This window comes from Phacochoerus africanus, chromosome 5 (genome assembly GCF_016906955.1).
Source record: "Phacochoerus africanus isolate WHEZ1 chromosome 5, ROS_Pafr_v1, whole genome shotgun sequence".
Lineage (NCBI taxonomy): Eukaryota > Metazoa > Chordata > Mammalia > Artiodactyla > Suidae > Phacochoerus > Phacochoerus africanus.
Genome location: NC_062548.1, coordinates 47848999 through 47869567, shown reverse-complemented (window position 1 = coordinate 47869567; position 20569 = coordinate 47848999). Strand labels below are relative to the sequence as shown.

General features: G+C 44.5%; 1 protein-coding gene across 3 annotated transcripts in view; it reads left to right on the top strand.

Moving 5' to 3' along the window:
* Positions 1-11402: 11402 nt before the first annotated feature.
* The window catches only part of TTL (tubulin tyrosine ligase), a 44913-nt gene continuing 35746 nt past the window's right edge, over positions 11403-20569 (top strand). For 2 of the 3 annotated variants that reach the window (XR_007135037.1, XM_047781182.1), the window contains exons 1-2: positions 11499-11773; positions 15695-15773. Coding sequence is in view for 2 of the 3 variants with exons in the window: in XM_047781182.1 (XP_047637138.1) it covers positions 11617-11773; positions 15695-15773 (236 nt within the window). In the remaining variant the exon portion in view is untranslated. Of the gene's footprint in view, positions 11774-15694; positions 15774-20569 lie in introns of all 3 variants that reach the window. The other variant, XM_047781181.1, reaches the window with a different exon arrangement.

Genomic DNA, 20569 nt, shown 5'->3' with positions numbered 1-20569 from the left:
TACCACCGCTGGCAACCATTCTACTTTCTATCCTCTATGAATTTGGCTAGTGTAGGTACCTCATATAAGTGGAATCACACAGTATTTGTCTTTTAGTGTCTGGCTTATTTCCACTTAACACTGAGTCCTCAAGGTCCATCCATGTTGTAGGTTGTGTCAGAGTTTCCCTCCTTCTTTTTTTTTTTTTTTGTCTTTTTAGGGTCACACCTGTGGCATATGGAGGTTCCCAGGCTAAGGGTCAAATCAGAGCTGTAGCTGCCAGCCTACACCACAGCCACAGCAACACCAGATCTGAGCCACAGCACACGGCAATGTCAGATCCTTAACCCACTGAGTGAGGCTGGGGATTGAATCTGCAACCTTGCAGTTCCTAGTCGGATTCGCTTCTGCTGTGCCACTGTAAGAACTCCTCCTTCCTTCTTAAGACTAATTTTCTGCTGTATGTGTACACCACACCTGTTTATTTATTCATCTGTCAATGGACACTTGGGTTGCCTCTACCTTTTGGCTATTGAAAATGATCCTGCTGTGAACACGGTATACAAATATCTGTTAGAGTTCTTGCTTTCAACTCTTTTTATTTTACTTTATTTTTTTGGCTGCACCCATGGCATACATAAGTTCCTGGAGCCAGGGATTGAACCCATGCCACAAAGCAGTGACCCAAGCCACAGCAGTGACAATGCCAGATCCTTAACCATTAGGCCACCAGGGAACTCCTCAATTCCTTTTTTTTTTTTTTACTTTTTAGGGCACCACCTGCAGCATATGAAAGTTCCCAGGCTAGGAGTCAAATCTACTAGTCATATTTGTTTCTGCTGAGCCACGGTGGGAACTTCCTCAATTCATTTTATCATAGAACCAGAAGTGGAATCACTGTATCATATGGTAATTCTGTTTTTAGTTTTTTGAGGACTCATATATAGCTTTGACTCCTCTGCTTCTAATTCACTTTTGAGCACCAATATTTTCTCAACAATGTTTCTATAACTCTACAATTTCAAACTTTCAAAAATTTTTGCAGAAATAATAGAACAGAGTCCAATACATCCTTCAATGAGATTTACCAACTACTCTCATTCTGCCACATTTGCTTTATCCTTCTTTCTCTTTGTGTGTGTGTGTGTGGGGGGAATGTATAGAAAGTTCCAGAAATGATGCTTCTTTACCCTAAAATGACTCAGTGTGGATTCTTTAGGAACAAGGACATTCCCTAGGAACAAGGATATTCACTTTCACAAAACAATGATCAAGATCAGAACATTAAGCATTGATATAAGGCCATTATCTAATCCAAAATCCCTATTCCAATTTTGCAAATTGTCCCCAGTCTGAGGACATGTATGAAATTTAATTGCCAAGTTCCATGGTAAGCAGTTCTAAAGACCCCACAATTCCCATTCCCTGATAAGTCAGTCAAATATTGATCTGGTACTGCTGTAATGGGACTCTTCAGATATGCAATTAAGGTGACCTTAAGGAGCTCCCTGGTGGCTCAGTGGGTTAAGGATCTAGCATTGTCACTGCTGTGACTTGGGTTACTGCTGTGGCTCAGGTTTGATCCCTGGCTGGAGAACTTCCACATGCCATAGGCCTGGCACCCCCCCCAAAAAAAAATTTACTCTCAAATCTTATAGGTGGATAAGGACTCTTGAGAGTGAATCTTAATAGACAGGTGACCTTAAATTAGGGAGATTATCCTGGACTACACAGGTGGAACAGTGTTGCTGTATGAGCGCTTAAAAGCAGAAAAGGAAGGAAGAAGGGGAAGTCAAAGAGGTTTGGAGCATGAGAAAAACTTGGCTTGCCATTGGTGGAGGGGCTGCAGAAATCCAGGCAGCCTTGAAGAGGAAAGTCAGCCTCTGGCTGAGCCAGCAAGGAAACAGGTTCCTTAGTCCCAGAACCGCCTGAATGAACCTGGAAAGGAATTCATCCCAGAGCCTCTATAGAAGAACCTGGTCCATGGACACCTGACTTTTGGCCTCTGAGACCCCAAACAGAAGAACCCACCAAGCCCGCCAATTTCTAAACTTCCAAACTGGGAGGTACTAAATTTGTGTTATTTTAGGTCCCTAAGTGTGTAATAACTTGCTACAGCAGCAATGAAAAACCCATAAACATTCCCCTCAGTCTCCTTTTTCTTTTTCTTTCTCTCTCTCTCTCTCTTTTTTTTTTTTTTTTTTTTGTCTTTCTAGGGCCACACTCATGGCACATGGAGGTTCCCAAGCTAGGGGTCTAATCTGAGCCATAGCTGCCGGCCTACCCCACAGCCACAGCAATGCCAGATCCGAGCCGAGTCTGCAGCCTACCCCACAGCTCACGGCAACGCCAGATCCTTAACCCACTGAGTGAGGCCAGGGATTGAACCTGCAACCTCATAGTTCCTAGTTGGACTCATTTCTGCTGCACCACGAAGGGAACTCCTCCCTCAGTCTCCTTTAATCTGGAACAGTTCCTGAGACCTTCTGTTTTGACCCTTGAAATTGTATGGAGAGTACAAGCCAGTTATTTGTAGAAGGTCTCTGAATCTGGGTTTGTCTGATATTTTATTAATAGATTCTGGTTCTGCCTCTTGGGAATTGATTCCGCAGAAGTGGTGCTGTGTCATTCCCAGTGAGTCACATCAGTGGGCATGTGATGTTGTTTTTGTCCCAGTAATGGTAATGTCAACTTTGATTACTTAGGTAAAGTGATATCTGCCAGGCTTCTCCTGCAAAACTACCATTTCCCCTTTGTAAATAATAAATACTCTGCAGAAAGATGCTTAGAGACAGTATAAATATCCTGCTCCTCATTAGATTTTGTCCACTAATTTTTAGCATCCACTGATGGCTCTTGCCTGGAACAGTTAATATTATGATTATGATAGATTCATTCTCTATCTATATTAATTCTAGCTCTATATTAGCTTAAAAATTTTGTTTAATAGCCCACTTCCCCATGTAAAGCAATACCATGAGTATTTCTCTTAATTAATAAGTGTTCATTGGAGTTCCCTTTGTGGCTCAGTGGTAATGAACCCTACTAATAACCACAAGGATGAGGGTTCAATCCCTGGCCTTGCTCAGTAGGTTAAGGATCCCGTGTTGCCATGAGCTGCAGTGTAGGTGGCACACGCAGCTCGGATCTGGCATTTCTGTGGCTGTGGTGTAGGCCAGCAACTGTAGCTCCGATTCGACCCATAGCCTGGGAACTTCCATTTGCCAGGGGTGTGGCCCTAAAAAGAAAAAAAAGTGTTCATCAACATTTAAACATTTATTTTGTATTCAATGGTTCAGGATAACGTTATATAGTGGTTTACTAAACTAGGTCATTTAGCTTTGTTCTACTTTTTCACAATTTTAAATTGTGACACCAAAATGTCCTTGTACGAGTTCCCTGGTAGCCTAGTGGTTAAGGATTCAGCGTTATCTCTACTATAACTCAGGTTTAGTCCCTAGCCTGAGGAACTTCCCCATGCTGTGGGTGCAACCAAAAACAAAGACAAAAACAGCCTCCCCCCAATGTCCTTGTAAATACATTGTGGTTCATGTTTATGAGTTTCTCCTTAGGATAAACTACTGAGATTGGAATTAATTAATGAGTCAACAGGTAGGTACATTCTTCCTAAAGTCTTGAATCTATATTATCAAATTACCCTCTAAAACACCAATTTCCATTTTGATCATGAATATATGAGATGACCCATTTCTGCCAACATTGAGTGTTATTATTCTTTAATCTCTGCTGATGTGTTGGGCCAGAAAAATAGAATCTTACCATTTTAATGTGCATTTCTTTGTTTGCTAAATGTTTGTTAAAAGAATTATTGAGTATTAGTAAGATTGGATATATATTTCAGATTTTTAAATTCATTTTTATTTCTCCTTTGGTGAAATAATCTGTACTTCCCTACTTTTCTATTTAGGCATTTGGCTTTTCCTTATTGATATAGTTATACGTTTTCTTTTCTATTGGCTCCACTGCTCATGAGAGCAAGGACTGTGAACATCTTATTCATGCTGTATTTCAGCATTTAGAATGGTGCCTAACACTTTAATAGGTGGCCAAAAAATATATATTGGGAGTTCCTGTCATGGCTCAGCAGAAACGAATCTGACTAGCATCCATGAGGATGCAGGTTCCATCCCTGGCCTCAGTGGGTTAAGGATCTGGCATTGCCATGAGCTGTGGTGTAGGTCACAAATGCCGCTCAGATCTGGCGTTGTTGTGTTTGTGGCATATGTAGGCAGGCAGCTGTAGCTCCAATTTGACCTCTAGACTGGGAATCTCCTTATGCTGTGGGTGCAGCCCTAAAAAGACAAAAATTAAAATAAAATAAAATAAATACATATTGGATGAAAGAGAGGAATATTTATAAGACCTCTTTCTATTTTAAAGATACTCTCTGAAGCAATCACTTACTGGCTACCATGTGCCAGGTACTATGCTCAGTGATTGTGTGTATTATTTCTCATGTCCGGATGACAGGCCCATGAGATTTGGTTATTGTCTCTACCTTCACAGCGGAGGCATGGAGAAGTTTCAAGAACGTAACCATAGCCAAACAACTAGTAAGTGGTGGGGATGGGATTCAAACACAGGAAATCTAGTTCTAGCATATAATTAAGTTTGGGGCTATAAAAATATAAAACTTTTGTTGTAGTATTCGACTTTCATTTATAGGATTTGGTTTTGCTGTTACAACTAGGCCCTTTGATATTAACACTAAAACTGGAATTTAATCTGGAATTCATTGACATGCTGGTTTACTAATAAAGAATCAGGCCCAATGCCTTGAGTGATAGACATGAAAATTATATTTAGACAACCCTGAAGATTCTTCTCTCTATAATAAAAAAAAAAATCTGTGAAATAAGAATGAGTCTAGCAATCTTTTGATGGGACATACAATTTCTTTTTAGCGGAAAACTCCATCAGCTAATTCTGAAATGTTTGCATATTTACATTATATTCCAACTAATAAATAATAACATATTAAGTAGGTTTGCTTTATGTTTTATCAATTTGTAAACATCTGACTTCTTCCCAAAAGCTTTTTTTTTTCTTCCTTTCTTTTTTTTTTTTTCTTTTTGTCTTTTTGCCATTTCTTGGGCCACTCCCGCGGCATATGGAAGTTCCCAGGCTAGGGGTCCAATCGGAGCTGTAGCCGCTGGCCTACGCCAGAGCCACAGCAACGCGGGATCCGAGCCGCGCCTGCGACCTACACCACAGCTCATGGCAACACCAGATCCTTAACCCACTGAGCAAGGCCAGGGACCGAACCCACAACCTCATAGTTCTTAGTCGGATTCGTTAACCACTGAGCCATGATGGGAACTCCTTCCCAAAAGCTTTTAAGGAGACTATAATGAGTCTCTAGTTACCCTCTTCTTTTTCTGCAAACTCCTCAGAGTAAAGGGCTGGGGTTCTTTAAATTATTACCTTCGGGCAACTTGCACAAACTCTTCACTGGCTTGAGCCAGTTCCTCTGCCATCTTCTCCAAAGAGGCAAACACTTCATTCTCCACATCTTCCCTCTCCATTGAGATGATCAGATGGCAAAGCTGAACAGTCATTGATGAGATGATTCTCTCGATCGCCTTGTTCTGTATCATGGAGCCAATGTCATCCAAGAGGAAAGACTCCATTTGTGGACAGAAGTATGACATGGCTGAAATGAAAAGAGGAAGACTCAAGCTTGCCCTTCTAGTTAGGATATAATAGATGACAGCAGGTCAAAGTCCCTGCTACAACATCAAGAAACGTCAGATAAATTGTAAAAATTATATTCCAAACACATTAGAGAGCTGTGGCAGCAAAGATGATGAGACAGATTAAAATTGTAAGGATGGGGTGTTCCTGCTGTGGTGAAACAGGATAGGTGGTGTCTCTGCAGCACCAGGATGCAGATGATCCACACATAGTGCTTTCAGAGATGGAAGGGAAAGGTACAGAATCCTGGCCCACTCTCTCAATTATCAAAATTTTTTAAAATTAAAGAAGTTGTTGGAGTTCCTGTTGTGGCTCAACTAGTATCCATGAGGATCTGGTTTGATCCCTGGCTTCATTCAGTGGGTTAAGGATCTGGCGTTCCGAAAGCTGCATTGTAGGTTGAAGATGCAGCTTGGATCCCACTAGGCTTGTGGCTGTGGTGTAGGCTGGCAGCTGCAGTTCTGATTCAGCCCCCTAGCCTGGGAACTTCCATATGCTGCAGGCATGGCCCTGAGAAAGAAAGAAGAAAAGAAGTTGTTGAATTTAGTTTTTTGTTTTTTTGTTTTTTTTACTTTCGTGGAACTTGTGTTCTCATTTTTTAACTGAATACTTACACAATATTTTTAGTATGAACTCTGTTAATGAAACATTTGTATTAATGAAACACATCAATACATATTATAAATTATTCCAGATAAGAAAGAGTTAAACACATAAGAAAAAGGAGAATGTGATCACTCCTGCTTCTGAGCATGCCTAGAGATCAGTCAACACCTATGCCAAGAGCATGAGTTATAAAAACCCTCTGATCCATCTTTGACGAGCAGTCATGAGAGTGTAGCCACCCCTAGAGAACCAACAAAGAGGAAAACAGGGATATTTTTTCTTACCTTATTGGAAAGACGCTTTCCACTCTCTGAGCCAAAGAGCAGAAGATGGGGTTCATTCTAAATGTAGGAAATCCAGTTTTTGTTTTCTGTGTTTCTTTTTTTGGCTGCACTCACAGCATGTGGAAGTTCCTGGGCCAAGGATTGAACCCATGCCACAGCAGCAACCCAAGTATCTGCAGTGACAACACCAGATCCTGAACCCACTGTGCTACAAAGAAGTTCTGACATCCAGTTTTTCAAAAACCAGCAACAGGAATGTATTTATGTCTACACTACAGTTCAAGAGTGTGGCATCTCCCAGCAACTGTTAGCTGACTCTACTACTGATGTCACAGGCAGTATTGCTAACACGGAAACATCATAATTTATGTATGGAGCCACTGAAGGTCTGCTGTTTCTGCAGTATTGAAAGTCCTGCTTATTCACAAGAATAGGAATCAGATTATAGTCTGAGAAAAAATTTAAATGTTTTCTTCAATTCAGTCATAGAAATAAGACTCAACTACAGGTCTTCACAAAGTTTTGTTGTGGGGAACTGAAAGGAAATTCGGCATCTGAAAGCCAAATGGTGAATCACTAAGCAGTTTAATTAACTTGACATCTTTCTAGTTTCCCCATGTGCGCATTTTCACAAGAATCTGGTTTGTGAGTAAATATTCAGGCTACTGTTTCTTGGAAACAAAGAAAGAAATGGGGTCTTAAACTGGAGGGAAAGTAGAATTATATATGTATTTGAGATGTGTTCTATGTCCCGGTGTTTTCTGTACATCATCTTCATTTATTTCATAGAACAATTTAATTAGGTAAGTATTATTCATTATACTTTACCAGTGAGGAAACCAGTGATTTGGGCACATGGATGGTGTGCAAACTTTGAGAATTATTTCCTGTTCAAATTATCACCCATTCCTTGATTTGCAATAAGTCCCTAAAGACTATAATGTTTGGGTATTGTCTGATCAGGAAAACAGAAACCACTTTGGGTACTTAAAACAGAGAGAGTTTGATTCAAATAATTAAATACAAAAATGTTGGGAAGGATAGTGATTTTAGGCAGGAGACTGTCAAATGCTCTTCCCTAAAAATAGCTCTGAAGATGGACAGAATTGCCCCCAATCATTTCAGCCCTTGGAAAACTGACCAAAGGCATGTAACAATCTGAAAAGTGTTTATACTAGAGCAAATGCTGGACTTTGTGGAAATCTATGGAATCCTAGACTGTGACTGATCCCATCTGTCCCTTTAACATGGAGTTCTGCCACTAAAGGAAGACCATAGGACCAGCAACTTTTCTCTTGCCATTAAAGGAGGCTCACTCTACTGGAGCAGTGGATGATGCTCAGAATCCTTATCAGTGAAAGTGGTTTCCCAGAGGCAAGAGTTGTCAGAGGGGTCAAGGACTCATTTCTACTGGCCAGAGGTTGAGGTTGTGAATGAGGTAAGCACATTCCCAGCTAACACTCTGCACCTATGTAGCAGAGGTCAAGAATCCTTATGCTATTTCATAGACTCTTGTCAAATTCACTAGCAAAATAATAATAATTCTTATTCTTTCTCATGTCTTCAGGATTTCTAGTGATGTCTACTTTTTTGTTTTAATATTGGTTATTTGTGCTTCCTTTCATTTTTCTTTGTCTTTCTTGAATGCATAACAATTTAAATTGTCTTGTAAAAAATTAAAAACCTCAGATAAACAATAAGGATTTACTTTACAGCACAGGGAACTATATTCAAGATCATGTAATAACCTATAATAGAAAAGAATTTGAAAAAAATATATGTGTGGACATCTGAAACTAATACAATATTGTGAATCAACTACACTTCAATAATAAACAAGCAGCCTTTTGGCTTAGCTGATTTCTTTATTGTATATTTATTTTCTATTCTCTGGGCTTCTTCCCTTGTCCTTTCTTTCCTTCCACTTACTCTGAGTTTGATTTGATATTCTTTTCTAGTTTCATGAGATGAAAGCTTAGATCACTGATTTTCAGTTTTTCTTCTTTTTATAACATATATACTATAGACTGTAAATTTCCACTTAAGCACAGCTTTAATTGTGTTCTACCAGTTTTGACACACCATAACTTTGTCACCATTCAGTTAAAAAGTTTTTTCATGCTATTGTGATTTCTTCATTGACTCATGGGCTATTTGGAAGGGTTTTACTAATTTCCAAACAGCTTGATTCCACTGCAGACAGAGAAAGTGCTCAGAATTATTTCAGCCCTTTGAAATGTGTTGAGGATTGCTTAATGACCCAGCATAAATTCTGGTAAATTTCTTTCAACTTTTTGTGGCACTATTGTTATTGACTTTGTATCCTGTCTCTAGGAGAAGAAGAGGCATGTCCAAATCTTAAGAAATACCCATCACTTCATTTACATCATGTGGCAAGAACATATTCATAATCTGCATACAGGCCTGATGCAAAGTAGGATAGGAAGCTGAATTCTTAGACAAGTTTTCCCCTCTGTAATATAGCAATAAAGCTGCATGCTGTCCCACAGTCTTCCAGGAGAGAGAGGCTCTCTCCATAGCTCAGGTAGAAAAATCCCAGAGAGAATCAGTTCAGCAAATTTGGATCACTAGCCTGTGTTTTACCATCACAATGGCAAAAGGGTGGAAACGGACCAAGCCTGAGTATTCATTTTCCTGTGCCTATATGGATAGTGTAGAGTTCCTGTTGTGGTTCAGCAGTAACGAACCCGACTAGTATCCATGAGGATTCGGGTTTGATCCCTGACGCCGCTCAGTGGGTTAAGGTCACAGATGAGGCTTGGATCTGGTGTTGCTGTGGCTGTGGCATAGGCCAGTAGGTACAGCTCCGATTCAACTCCTAGCTTGAGAACCTCCATATGCTGCTCGGTGTGGCCCTAAAAAGCAAAACAAAACAACAATGGACAGTGTCAATGCCACCAGAATCACACAAAACAGGTTTCCAAGGGAAAGATGAGTTTTATTATTAAGAAAAGGGGATAAGGGGTGCTGCTGGACAAAACAATACCAAAAATGATGTTCACTACAAAATATGGGTGGGGATAAAAAAGGAGAAAAGTATCTACTGTATTTGCAAATACAGAGGTTACAGGAGTTCCTAATGAAATTCACAGCAGAGAGAGTAGCAGGCCTGTAGGGGAGAGTGGGTGGTGCAGGAGGGTGAAAGGACCCAGGCATGCTGAAAGTAGGTATCACTTTCAAGATGACTGGCTGTGAAGAGAAGCAGCCACAACGTTTTGGCCTGAGTTCTCTAAAAAGGTAGTCCTGGTATAACGATTTGAGGTTTACTGCGAAAGTGACCCCAAGACAGGTGGGATAGTAAACCGGAAAAGGAGGGAACCTAACAAGAGAAGATGCAGGAAGGAGTAAGTTGCAGCTGCGGACAATCAGAACTTTTCTGCAGCGACCTTGAAATAGAGCGTAGGTTATATGCCTCCCGGCAGATTCATTCTCTGGAGGTTAGGAAGCCGGGCACTAGATACCCGCATTCCTCAGAGATGTCGGATTGCTGGGACGGGTGTGAAGGAACGCCATCATTACAGCACTCCTGGGTCTTGCCCCATTTCTCCTCTGAGCGAGCTTCCCATGGCCAGTGGAGCCTATGGGCAAAATGGAAGAAAGGAGGGCAATTTTACAATATAAGTAGATACCATGAGCACAGGGAGAGCAGGACAGGAAAGGTCCCAGGATATTCTTTCTCTAAAGAGTAAGACATCGGAAGCACATGGCTGATGTAGGTAATTTTTGAGGAAGTGTAGGAAGTTTGCGGGAAATCTGGTAGAGTCCTCTCTCTATTCCTCAAAATGCACCAAAAATGTTTCCTAAAAGGAAGTCAGGTAGGATCAGAACCAAGGGACTTTAAAGAACCTCCTTCCGGAGTTCCCGTCATGGCGCAGTGGCTAATGAATCCGACTAGGAACCATGAGGTTGCGGGTTCAATCCCTGGCCTTGCTCAGTGGGTTAAGGATCCGGAGTTGCCGTGAGCTGTGGTGTAGGTCGCAGACGCGGCTCGAATCCTGCGTTGCTGTGACTCTGGTGTAGGCCAGTGGCTACAGCTCCGATTAGACCCCTAGCCTGAGAACCTCCATATGCCGCAGAAGCGGCCCTAGAAATGGCAAACATCAACAACAAAAAAGAACCACCTTCCGCCAACTCAGAAGGGGAAATCGGTCCGGAGAACGAAAAGCGAGTGGCCCAGCGCCGGTAAACGGAAGGGCGGAGTCCAGGGATCCTAGGGTCTGTGTGTGATCGGCGAATCTGAAGTCACCCCCTGGCTATGCACCATCCAGGAGGTCTCAGCAGGCTACGGAAGCATTCGACCCAAACGAAACCAACAGCCGCTTCTACGCCTCGGGTTCTCTGCGGTCCTTAAGCAGGAAAGTAAAAGAAGCCCATTTTGGACAAAGAATGGGGATTTACAACTTTCTGTTTTCATCCATAAAACGTCCCTTTGAAAGAGTAGGTTGAAAACTACCAGAACAAGCCCTAAAAAGGGATCTTCCTCTGGCACCGCCCCCTTGGCCGTGACCCCGGGCTCGGGAGGACCGCCCCAGCTTCCGGTCCCACTCCGGGGCCTGTTCGGGAAGCTGAGGCTAAAGCCGCGCCCCCTCCTCCAGCCCCCGCACCATCTGCAGCTGGCCGCCCGCTCAGAGAGGGAGCCCGGCGCGCCCCCCGCGCACAGGCACCCTCCCACCCGCCCGCCCTGGAGCCGGCCGCGCGGAATCACGGGGCGGAGGCGGAGCCGCGCAGACAGTGGGCGCGGCGTCGGGGCTGCGCTCGCTGCTCTGGCAGACTCGCGGGCGCCCGGGCGCCGGCGGCCGGCTACCTTAGAGGCGTGAGGGGCCGGCGCCCAGGCCGCTGGCGGGGGCGCGGCTGGAGCGTGTGGGGCGTGTGGGGCGGGGCCGGCGGGGCCGGCGGGGCCGGCGGGTCGGGAGCGCCGCAGTCGCCCCGGCTGGTCCCAAGCTGAGCAGCCGCTTGGCCGGCTGTTCCCTGCAGCGGCTGCAGGGGTGGCCCCGGCGCGCGGCCCTTCACCATGTACACCTTCGTGGTGCGCGACGAGAACAGCAGCGTTTACGCCGAGGTCTCTCGGCTGCTGCTCGCCACCGGCCACTGGAAGAGGCTACGGCGGGACAATCCCAGGTTCAACCTGATGCTGGGAGAAAGGAACCGACTGCCCTTCGGGAGACTGGGTGAGCTTCCCCGTTTCGCGCCCTCCCGCTCCTCCCGGTAGAACGGGCGCTTTTGTTTTAAGGTCAGAAACCTTCCCTCCGTCGTTTCTCGGGCAGATAGACAAAAAATGCATCCCTTAAAGGACTAAGCCCATCGTTTTTCGTGCCTTCTCATCTCCTAAATCGGATTCGGGGCGGGAATGTAGGTGCGGGCTCCTGGAGCCGCGGCTGCCTCTTTACCATGACCCGTCCCTGCAGCCGGGGGCGGGGAGCCCAGGCCTCGCGTCTCCCGGATTCCCCAGGCCCAAAGTCCCCAAATCCGGCAGGTCCGCTGGACAGATCGCCGGGCGGGGCGCGGCTACGCAGAGCCGGCTGCTGAAATCTGGCCGGAGTCCTCTTGCACATTTTCTTCACTAAGGATCCCGCCCTGCCTGTGTTGGCGCGGGAGGGGAGCTTGTGTGTGTTGAAAACCCTGAGGATTCAGCTACCCAGAGGCTCAGTTAAAGTGTCAAAGGATTTGGAAGAGACCTGGATTCTGAAAGCCTGAGCTTCAGCAGTGAGCCCAGCCCAGGGAAGGGCGGAAGGGTGTCTTCTCTTAGCTTCACCAAAGAACACATTCTCACGATCGTGGGTTGAATGCAGATGGTAGGTGACGCTGGATTCTCAGCCCTACTCTCTCTGCGGGAGTTACCTTCATTCACGTGGTTGAAGCTGGCACCACCGCGTCTACATCTTCCTCTGGAGGAAGGTGCTGGGGAAGCAGAGGACCGGCGGCTCCTTTTTAGATGATGTAAACCAGAAGTTGTGCACAGCGCTTCAGACTCACATCCCATTGACCTGAACGTAGTCTCACGGCCTCTGACTGCACAGTCATGGGGGAATTGCAGCCTCACTAGGGGTAGCCATGTTCCCTGCCAGAAATTCCCCTGGGGTGGGAACCTGATCAAATTGCCAGAGACAACAAATCCGTCAAGAGGAAAAGTCATCCCTGCCTTGGAGGGCTTCTCAGAGAGCCGTGTTCTATGTCCGGAGAGGGTATGGTTTTTAGAAAATAGGTGTGGTCAGAGGGTGGAGAGGTTGAATAGGGAAAGACTGAAAATAGACCATTTGGAATTGACTAGCCCTTGATGGGCTTATGGGGGGGGGAAGACTGTAATGATTTGAGGGATGAAGGGTATTTCTACTTAGGCTTGTTGAAACTTTTTCTTTGGAAAGGGACCACCGACAACTTTCTATTGTTGTACAAGTGTGCCATGTATGATGAGGACTCCATGGAAGGGCTGATTCCAACCCCTAGAAGTCTTGGAATACAGAGAATGTGCCTGGAAGTTCCCTTTTGCGAAACTGTCTCCCTGGGAAGCCCTCAGCAAGAATACCTTCCCTAAAAGAAGAAACCCTGAGTATAGTCGAGAATGTTTATTTCTGACTTGTTCTGTATGCTTCCCTGCCTGACTGACTTTCCTCCTTGAACTGAGCAGTGCCCGGCTGTCAGAGCTTAGGTGGAATCCTAAAATTAAAAGCTGACAAAAAATGGCTCTGTGGGGGCTGCAGCAGGGGTGGTTGGCACTTCTGCGAGGTTCCAGGTGAGGGAGAAAGAGACCAAACCTAGAGGGTCCAAATCCTAAACAGTGACCGTGAAGTCAGCAGATGATCAGTAGACATTTATTTGTTTGTTTTTTGGCTGCACCTGTAGCATGCAGAAGTTCCCAGGCTGGGGGTAGAATCTGAGCCACAACTGTGACCTGTGCCACAGCAGTGGCAACGCCAGATTCTTAACCCACTGCACCATAGTAGGAGCTTCAGTAAACTTTTTTTTTTTTTTTTTCTCTTTAGGGCCACACCTGCAGCACATGGAAGGTCACAGGCTAGGGGTTGAATTGGAGCTGCAGTTGCTGGCCAATGACACAGCCACAGCATTTTGGGACCTGAGCCACATCTTTGACCTGCACCACAACTTGCAGCAATGCCAGATCCTTAACCCACTGAGCAAGGCCAGAGATTGAACCTGCATCTTCATGGATACTAGTTGGATTCTTAACCTGCTGAACCACTGTGAGAACTCCAACATTTAATTTTTATGGGAAAGAAAACAGCATCCCACAACCAGATGGTTATTGGCCTTCCCTATTAGAAATATTTACCTTTTGCTTGAAGTACACGGTGTGAAACCCAAAGAGATGGCCCAGCCTGTAAAGGTTCAGGAATGCCAGTGCCATGGGGATAAGAAGGTAGGCAGTTCAAGTATGAACCAGCCATCAGTCCCAGAGAGACCAAGAGAGCTAGTTAGTGCCTGAAAGTTTTTACTTAATTGTATGCCATTCTCAGATGAATTATTCTTACCTTTGGCATCTTCAGTTTAAATTCCCTTTGTTTGGTTCTACTTTTATTTGTGCTGCTGAAAACTCTATGCATTTTCTTATGATGTTAAACAAAAATGGAGACTTTTGGAGTTCCTTGGTGGCTCAGCAGGTTAACAGTCCAGTGTTGTCACTGCTGTGGCTTTGGTTACTGATGTGGCAAGAGTTCAATCCCTGGCCTGGAAACCTCTACATGCTACAGTGTGACCAAAAAAAAAAAAAATTTGAGGAGTTCCTGTCACGGCGTAGTGGCTAACGAATCCCACTAGGAACTATGAGGTTGCGGGTTTGATCCCTGGCCTCGCTCAGTGGGTTAAGGATCCGGTGTTGCCATGGTGTGGTGTAGGTCTCAGACGTGGCTTGGATCCCACGTTGCTGTGGCTCTGGCATAGGCCAGCGGCTACAGCTCCAATTAGACTCCTAGCCTGGGATCCTCCATATGCTGTGGGAGCAGTCCTAGAAAAGACAAAACAAAAAAACAAACAAAAAAAAACTTTGATGCTTTTATAGAGATTATCATATTGAGTGAAGTAAGTGTGGCAGAGAAAGACAAATATTATATGCTATCACTTATGGTTCCACTTATGTAGAATCCAAACAATAGTACAAATGAATTCATTAACAAAACAGAAACAGACTCACAGACATAGAAAACAAACTTATGGCTAGCAAAGGGGAAGAGGATGGAGAGGGATAAATTAGGTATGTGGGACTAACAGTACACACTGCTATATATAACATAGATAAACAACAAGGATTTACTGTAGAGCACAGGGAATTATATGCAGTATCTTGAAATAACCTATAATGGAAAAGAATCTGAAATAGGTATAGATATATCTTAATCACTTTGGTGTACATCTGAAACTAACACAATTTAGATAACCAACTCTAATTTTTAAAATTGAGGCTTTTCTTATTTATACTGTCTGCTCCAATTTTATGAGGAGGGGGAATGCAGTATGATCTATTGAAAAGAGTTTCCCTTGGAGTTCCCATTGTGGCTCAGTGGCTAAGAACCTGAAATAGTGTCTGTGAGGGTGTGGGTTTGATCCTTGGCCTCATTCAGTGGGTTAAAGGATCCAGCATTGCCATGATCTGCCAAGTAGATCACAGATGCGGCTCAGATCCGGCATTGCTGTGGCTGTGGTGTAAGGCCTCAACTAAAGCTCCTGTTCGAGACCCCTCTCGCCTTGAAACTTCCCTATGCTGCAGGTGCAGCTGTAAAAAAAAGAAAAAGAAAATACTCTTCCATCCTAAAAAGGAAAAAGGCAACGGTGGTCTTTGGCAGACCTACAGTGTTGGTATCATAAGATCCACTCCGGGAAGTTCTCGTTGTGGCTCAGTGGGTTAAGAACCCAACGCAGTGTCTGTGAGGATGTGGGTTCAATCCCTGGCCTCACTCATCAAGAATCCAGCATTGCCACAAGTTCCCGGGCTAGGGATCAAATCCCCACCACAGCAGCGACAACCAAGCCTCAGCAGTGACAGTGCTGAATACTGTCCTGTCTCCTTTGTGCTGGTGCTGACCATGTCATTTCTGACCTGTCCCCTTTCCCTTCTGAGCCTCCTCTTTCCTTCACAGGTCACGAGCCTGGATTGATGCAGTTGGTGAATTACTACCGGGGTGCCGACAAACTGTGTCGCAAAGCTTCCTTAGTGAAGTAAGTGTCCTCTGACACCTGTGTTTTCCATCTTTTACCTAAACGGTTTTAGCCTTCATCCTGGAGAACTTAAGCAAAAATGGGGGATTATCTTTAAAGGACAAAAATACTTTTTTAAAAAAAAACCCAACAGATAGCAGTTTTTGATTGCAATTCAGCCTTTGCGCTCTGTGCTTGATAAAGCGGTTTGTCTCTTAGGAGGGGGCTCCTGAGAAGCAGAGCCCAAGGCAGGGCTTCTGGTGTGAGTGATTTATGAGGGGAGGGCTCTCAGGAGAAACCCTTTCAGTACCAAGGGTGGGGCAGCTGTGGAAGAAGCCAAGCAAAGACGTGGTTTCAGCTGAGGTCCCACCTCAGCCTGACTCCACGGAGCTTGGGAGTGAATGGCACCTCAGGGCTGTCCTGTGATATTCTGTGCTCTGGTGTCACCCAGCCACTCGCTATGGGGAGGAAGGAGCTTCCCCAGCACTTCTAGGCAGGGACAAGAGCAGAGCCCTTGGCAGCCAGCTCGAAGCAGCCAGCGGTCCCCTCAGAAGAGATACCTGAGCAGAATATAACACTATCTACTTTACTGCCCATCTCTGAGCAGTTGGCTTATAGCCAGGTGCCCTAAAAAGTGTCCTGAGGAGTTCCCACTGTGGGGTAGTGGGTCAAGGAGCCGTCATTGCCACACCTGTGGCATAGGTCGCACCTGTGGCTGGGATTCCATCCCTGGCCTGGAAACTTACATATGCTGTGTGTACAGCTCCCCCCCACAAAAAAGTATACTGAAATAGAAGGAAGCAGTATTATAGAGTGATCAAGATCTAGGATCAGCAGTGTGGGTTTACGTTCATTTCTTCTCATTAGCTTCAAGAAAATTTGTGATCCCTGTAAGGCTCAATACATCCCTCATAACGGGGTCGCGAGGATAAAATATGGTGATGTGTGTAAAGCATGTAACACAGCAGTACACAGTGCACATTTGAGTCCATGCCCTGATTTCCTTTTCTGTAAAGTGAGGATAATGATAGCAGCTACCTCAGGGTTGTTGTGAGGATTAGTTGAGTCAGTCTCTGTAAAGGCTTGGAATAATGCAGGTGTCCTGGTTCACACTCTACGGATGAGAGGTGGCTGTGACCCCTAAAGTCACGTCTCCAGTATTTCCTCCATGGTGACTGGTAAACGTGTGTAGCCAAACAAGTCATTAAGTAGGAAGACACTAGAGGATTTGACTCAGTGCAGAGGCTCTTTTCGCCACTTACTGCTTTCGGGGCTCTGGATATTTACTAAGTGTTGATAGGAGTATTACCACCATGTGTTTTGTTTGTTTGTTTGGCTGTGCCCACAGCATGCAGAAGTTCCTGGGCCAGGGTTCAATCCCGCACCACAGCAGTGACAACACCAGATCTTTAACTTGCTGAACCTCGAGGGAATTCCTCTACCCTTTTGTTCAGGCTTACTGCCCTCAGTTATTTCTGTATCCACTCCTCCCTGTGATGGGTATTCATGACTTGCCAGCCACCTCTAAGGGGGCATGAGGCTTCCTGAAGTCTTCTTCTTACATATTTAGAATGCCAACAATTGTTTCACCAGAACTAGAAGTGGGACATAGTTGTTTATCCAGATTCTCCATTTAGAAATTTTTATGCAATACTTATTCTTTATTCTGTGGTGATTTTTGTAAAAATAGAGGTAGACTTTGTTTTTTTTGTTTTTTTTTTGTCTTTTTGCTATTTCTTGGGCCGCTCCCGCGGCATATGGAGGTTCCCAGGCTAGGGGTCTAATCAGAGCTACAGCTACCAGCCTACACCACAGCCACAGCAACGCCGGATCGTTAACCCACTGAGCAAGGGCAGGGACCAAACCCGCAACCTCATGGTTCCTAGTCGGATTCGTTAACCACTGCGCCATGACGAGAACTCCGACTTTGGTTTTTGAAGTAGAAACCAGAGAATGCTGTAAAAAGTGATTTGCTTACTTGGTAGTTATAATATGGTGAAGAACATATAGAGCTGGAGGCATGAGCAGATCTGGGTAGATCTCTGGACCTCTGTGACCTTGGACAGTGCCACTGAGAATCCTGGTATCTGTGGGCATGGAGGTGATCATACCCACTCCTCGACCTCCATGGCATGTGACATGGTCTGTTGTGGTACCTTGTAAAACGTAACATGACTTATATGCAGGCTGGGGCTTGTCATCATCCTCTTAAGCTGCCTTCATTCTCTCATGTGTCCTGCAAGGGACTGTGGTAATTCCAGGAGGTGATTGATTTTGTCAGTTTGTCTCTCTCTCCCATAGTTTGTGTGGCTCAAAACAACCCCAGAATGTTAAAAATGCCATCTCAAGTGGCAGCTCAGAGAAAACAGTTGGGTTGCCCATGGCCATAGTAGTTAGTGTTGAGCCAGGATAGTTCTCATCTGCACAGTTGGGACCCATAGGTGTCCCTCAGGGCTTCCCGGAGCCTCAGTAGAGTTCTCTCCTGGACCCTGATCTCGGGGAGACAGCAGTGAGTGATGGCTTGAAATGAGACCTTAGTTCCCTGCTCAGGAATTGAACCTGGGAAACCTGGGTGAAAACCAGGAATCCTAACTAGAAGCTAGAGGCAGAGCTGCCCTGGCGTTTATCTCCTGAAAAAAAATAACATTTTTTCAGGGAGACCAACCAAAGCTGTAAAAACAGGCACAAAGTTTATTGTTAGAGGCACAGCACGACATGTGGGAGAGCACACAGAGAAGCAGTTTATTATTTAAGACAGAAGCAAGACAGAAATACACATGCAAAGAGTGTGGGTTTGGGTGTCTTCCCAAATGAAGAGGGTGCCAGGGGGGTGATTTAAATCACTTATGTGAGGGCAGTTCTTCTGGGTCTTTGTTTTTCTCTGGCTAGTTATCTTCTTTGCTTCTCCCGCCTGATTGGACCCAGAGCCTTCCTCAATGTGCTTGCACATCTTTTAGCCAGGAGGGATTCTAGTGTGGGGGGGGTCTATGGGGATCTTATTATGGGCTAGCGCCCCTCCCTTTTTGACACCCTCCCACACCAGGAACCCTCTTTCTCGTGTGTAGTCGGGGAGGTTTCATTGACCTCAGGAGTGATAGATGTGATCATCTTATCTTTTTACTTCAGCAGAGCTCAGCTCCTGTCATTAACTTTCTCCTTGAACTGTCAAAGAGAAGCAAGCTCCAGTATACTCAGCTTAACAAATTCCAGCTCTTTTCAGCCCAGGGGCCCATCTGCCTCCTACCTCATCGCAAGCACTTGTCACTTCAGGGAGTTTCAGAAATTCATCAGGGCCCTATGGCCATAGTCTCAGAGCCCTAACGGGCTGTCCTGGCCCAGGCTGGAGCTTGCTTTTCCTCTTGTGAGCATTTCTCACTTCTGTTGTGAGATATGACTACACCTCTGTTTGCGGCTCCTTCCCAAATGGGATTTTTTTTTTTTCTTCCATTTTTGGCCACCCCTTGGCATGTGGAGCTCCCAGGCTGGGGATCAGATCTGAGCCACAGTTGCAACCTAAGCTGCAACTGTAGCAACGTTGGATCCCTAACCCACTGTGCTGCACTGGGGATTAAACTCAAGTCCTAGTGTTCCTAAGATGCTGCTGATCCTGTTGTGCCACAGTGGGAGCTCCCCAAATGGGCCTTTTTTTTTTTTTTTTTTTTTTGCAAATGGAACAAATGCTAGGGACTTCCTATAGAAACTGGACATGGTCCTGTAGTGGAAATGAGGGCTTCAGATGAAAGACATCTTACAGACCAGCACTGGCCAACAGAAATAGAATACTAGCCACATGAGTAATTTTAAATTCCCCTAGTTGCCCCATTACAATGAGTACAAAGAAATGAGTGCAATTTACTTGTTTATTTATTGTCTTATTGTGGAGGGGCTGCACTTGTGGCATATGGAAGTTTCCAGGCCACGGATTGAATCCGAGCCACAGCTAAGACCTACACCCGAGCTGTGGCAACCCTGAATCCTTAACTCACTGCACAGGGCTGGGGCGTGAACCTGCATCTCTGCAGTAATCCAAGCTGCTGTAGTTGGATCCTTAACACAGCACACCAAAGGAGGAACTCTGAGTGCAATTCGTTTTAATAATGTATTTTATTTAACCAAATAAATTCAAAATGTCAGTTTGACATGTAATTAATATAAAAAAACAAATGAGATATGTATTTTTGTTCTCATTCTGAGTCTTCAAAATCTGGGGTGTATTTTTACATTTGTAGCACATCTTAACTCAGACATTACATTTATTGGAAACTCTGTATTTAGATTTCACAAAAGTGTATGGTTGAAAAGGTAGATTTACATACCCAAGTTATTCCCCCCTTGTAAAGTTTTTCAATAATTGAATTAAATATCAAGTATAATTTCCCTTTAATATTCACATGTACATTGACAAAATGGGTTCATTTGATTAAAATAATTGATTAGACTTTGAAACAAAAGCATATCATTTTCAAAACTATGTCCAAGTTAAGTAAATTCACCAACTCATGTGTCAACTCAGTGTTATTAATATTGAATTTAGAGGAGGTATCGAATAAATTGAAAAGAAACTCTAGGAGTCCCGGTTTTGGCTCAGTGGTAACGAACCCGACTAGTATCCATGAGGATGCAGATTTGATTCTTGACCTTGATTGATGGGTTAAGGATCAGCTCCAATTCCACCCCTTGTCTGGGGACTTCCATGTGCTGTGAGTTCAGTGTGGCCCTCAAAGGACCAAAAAAAAAAGAGAGAAAGTCTAAATTTATCATTATTAATAAAGTGTTATTCAAATTTTTCTTTAATTTTTGCCCACCAGTTTGCATCA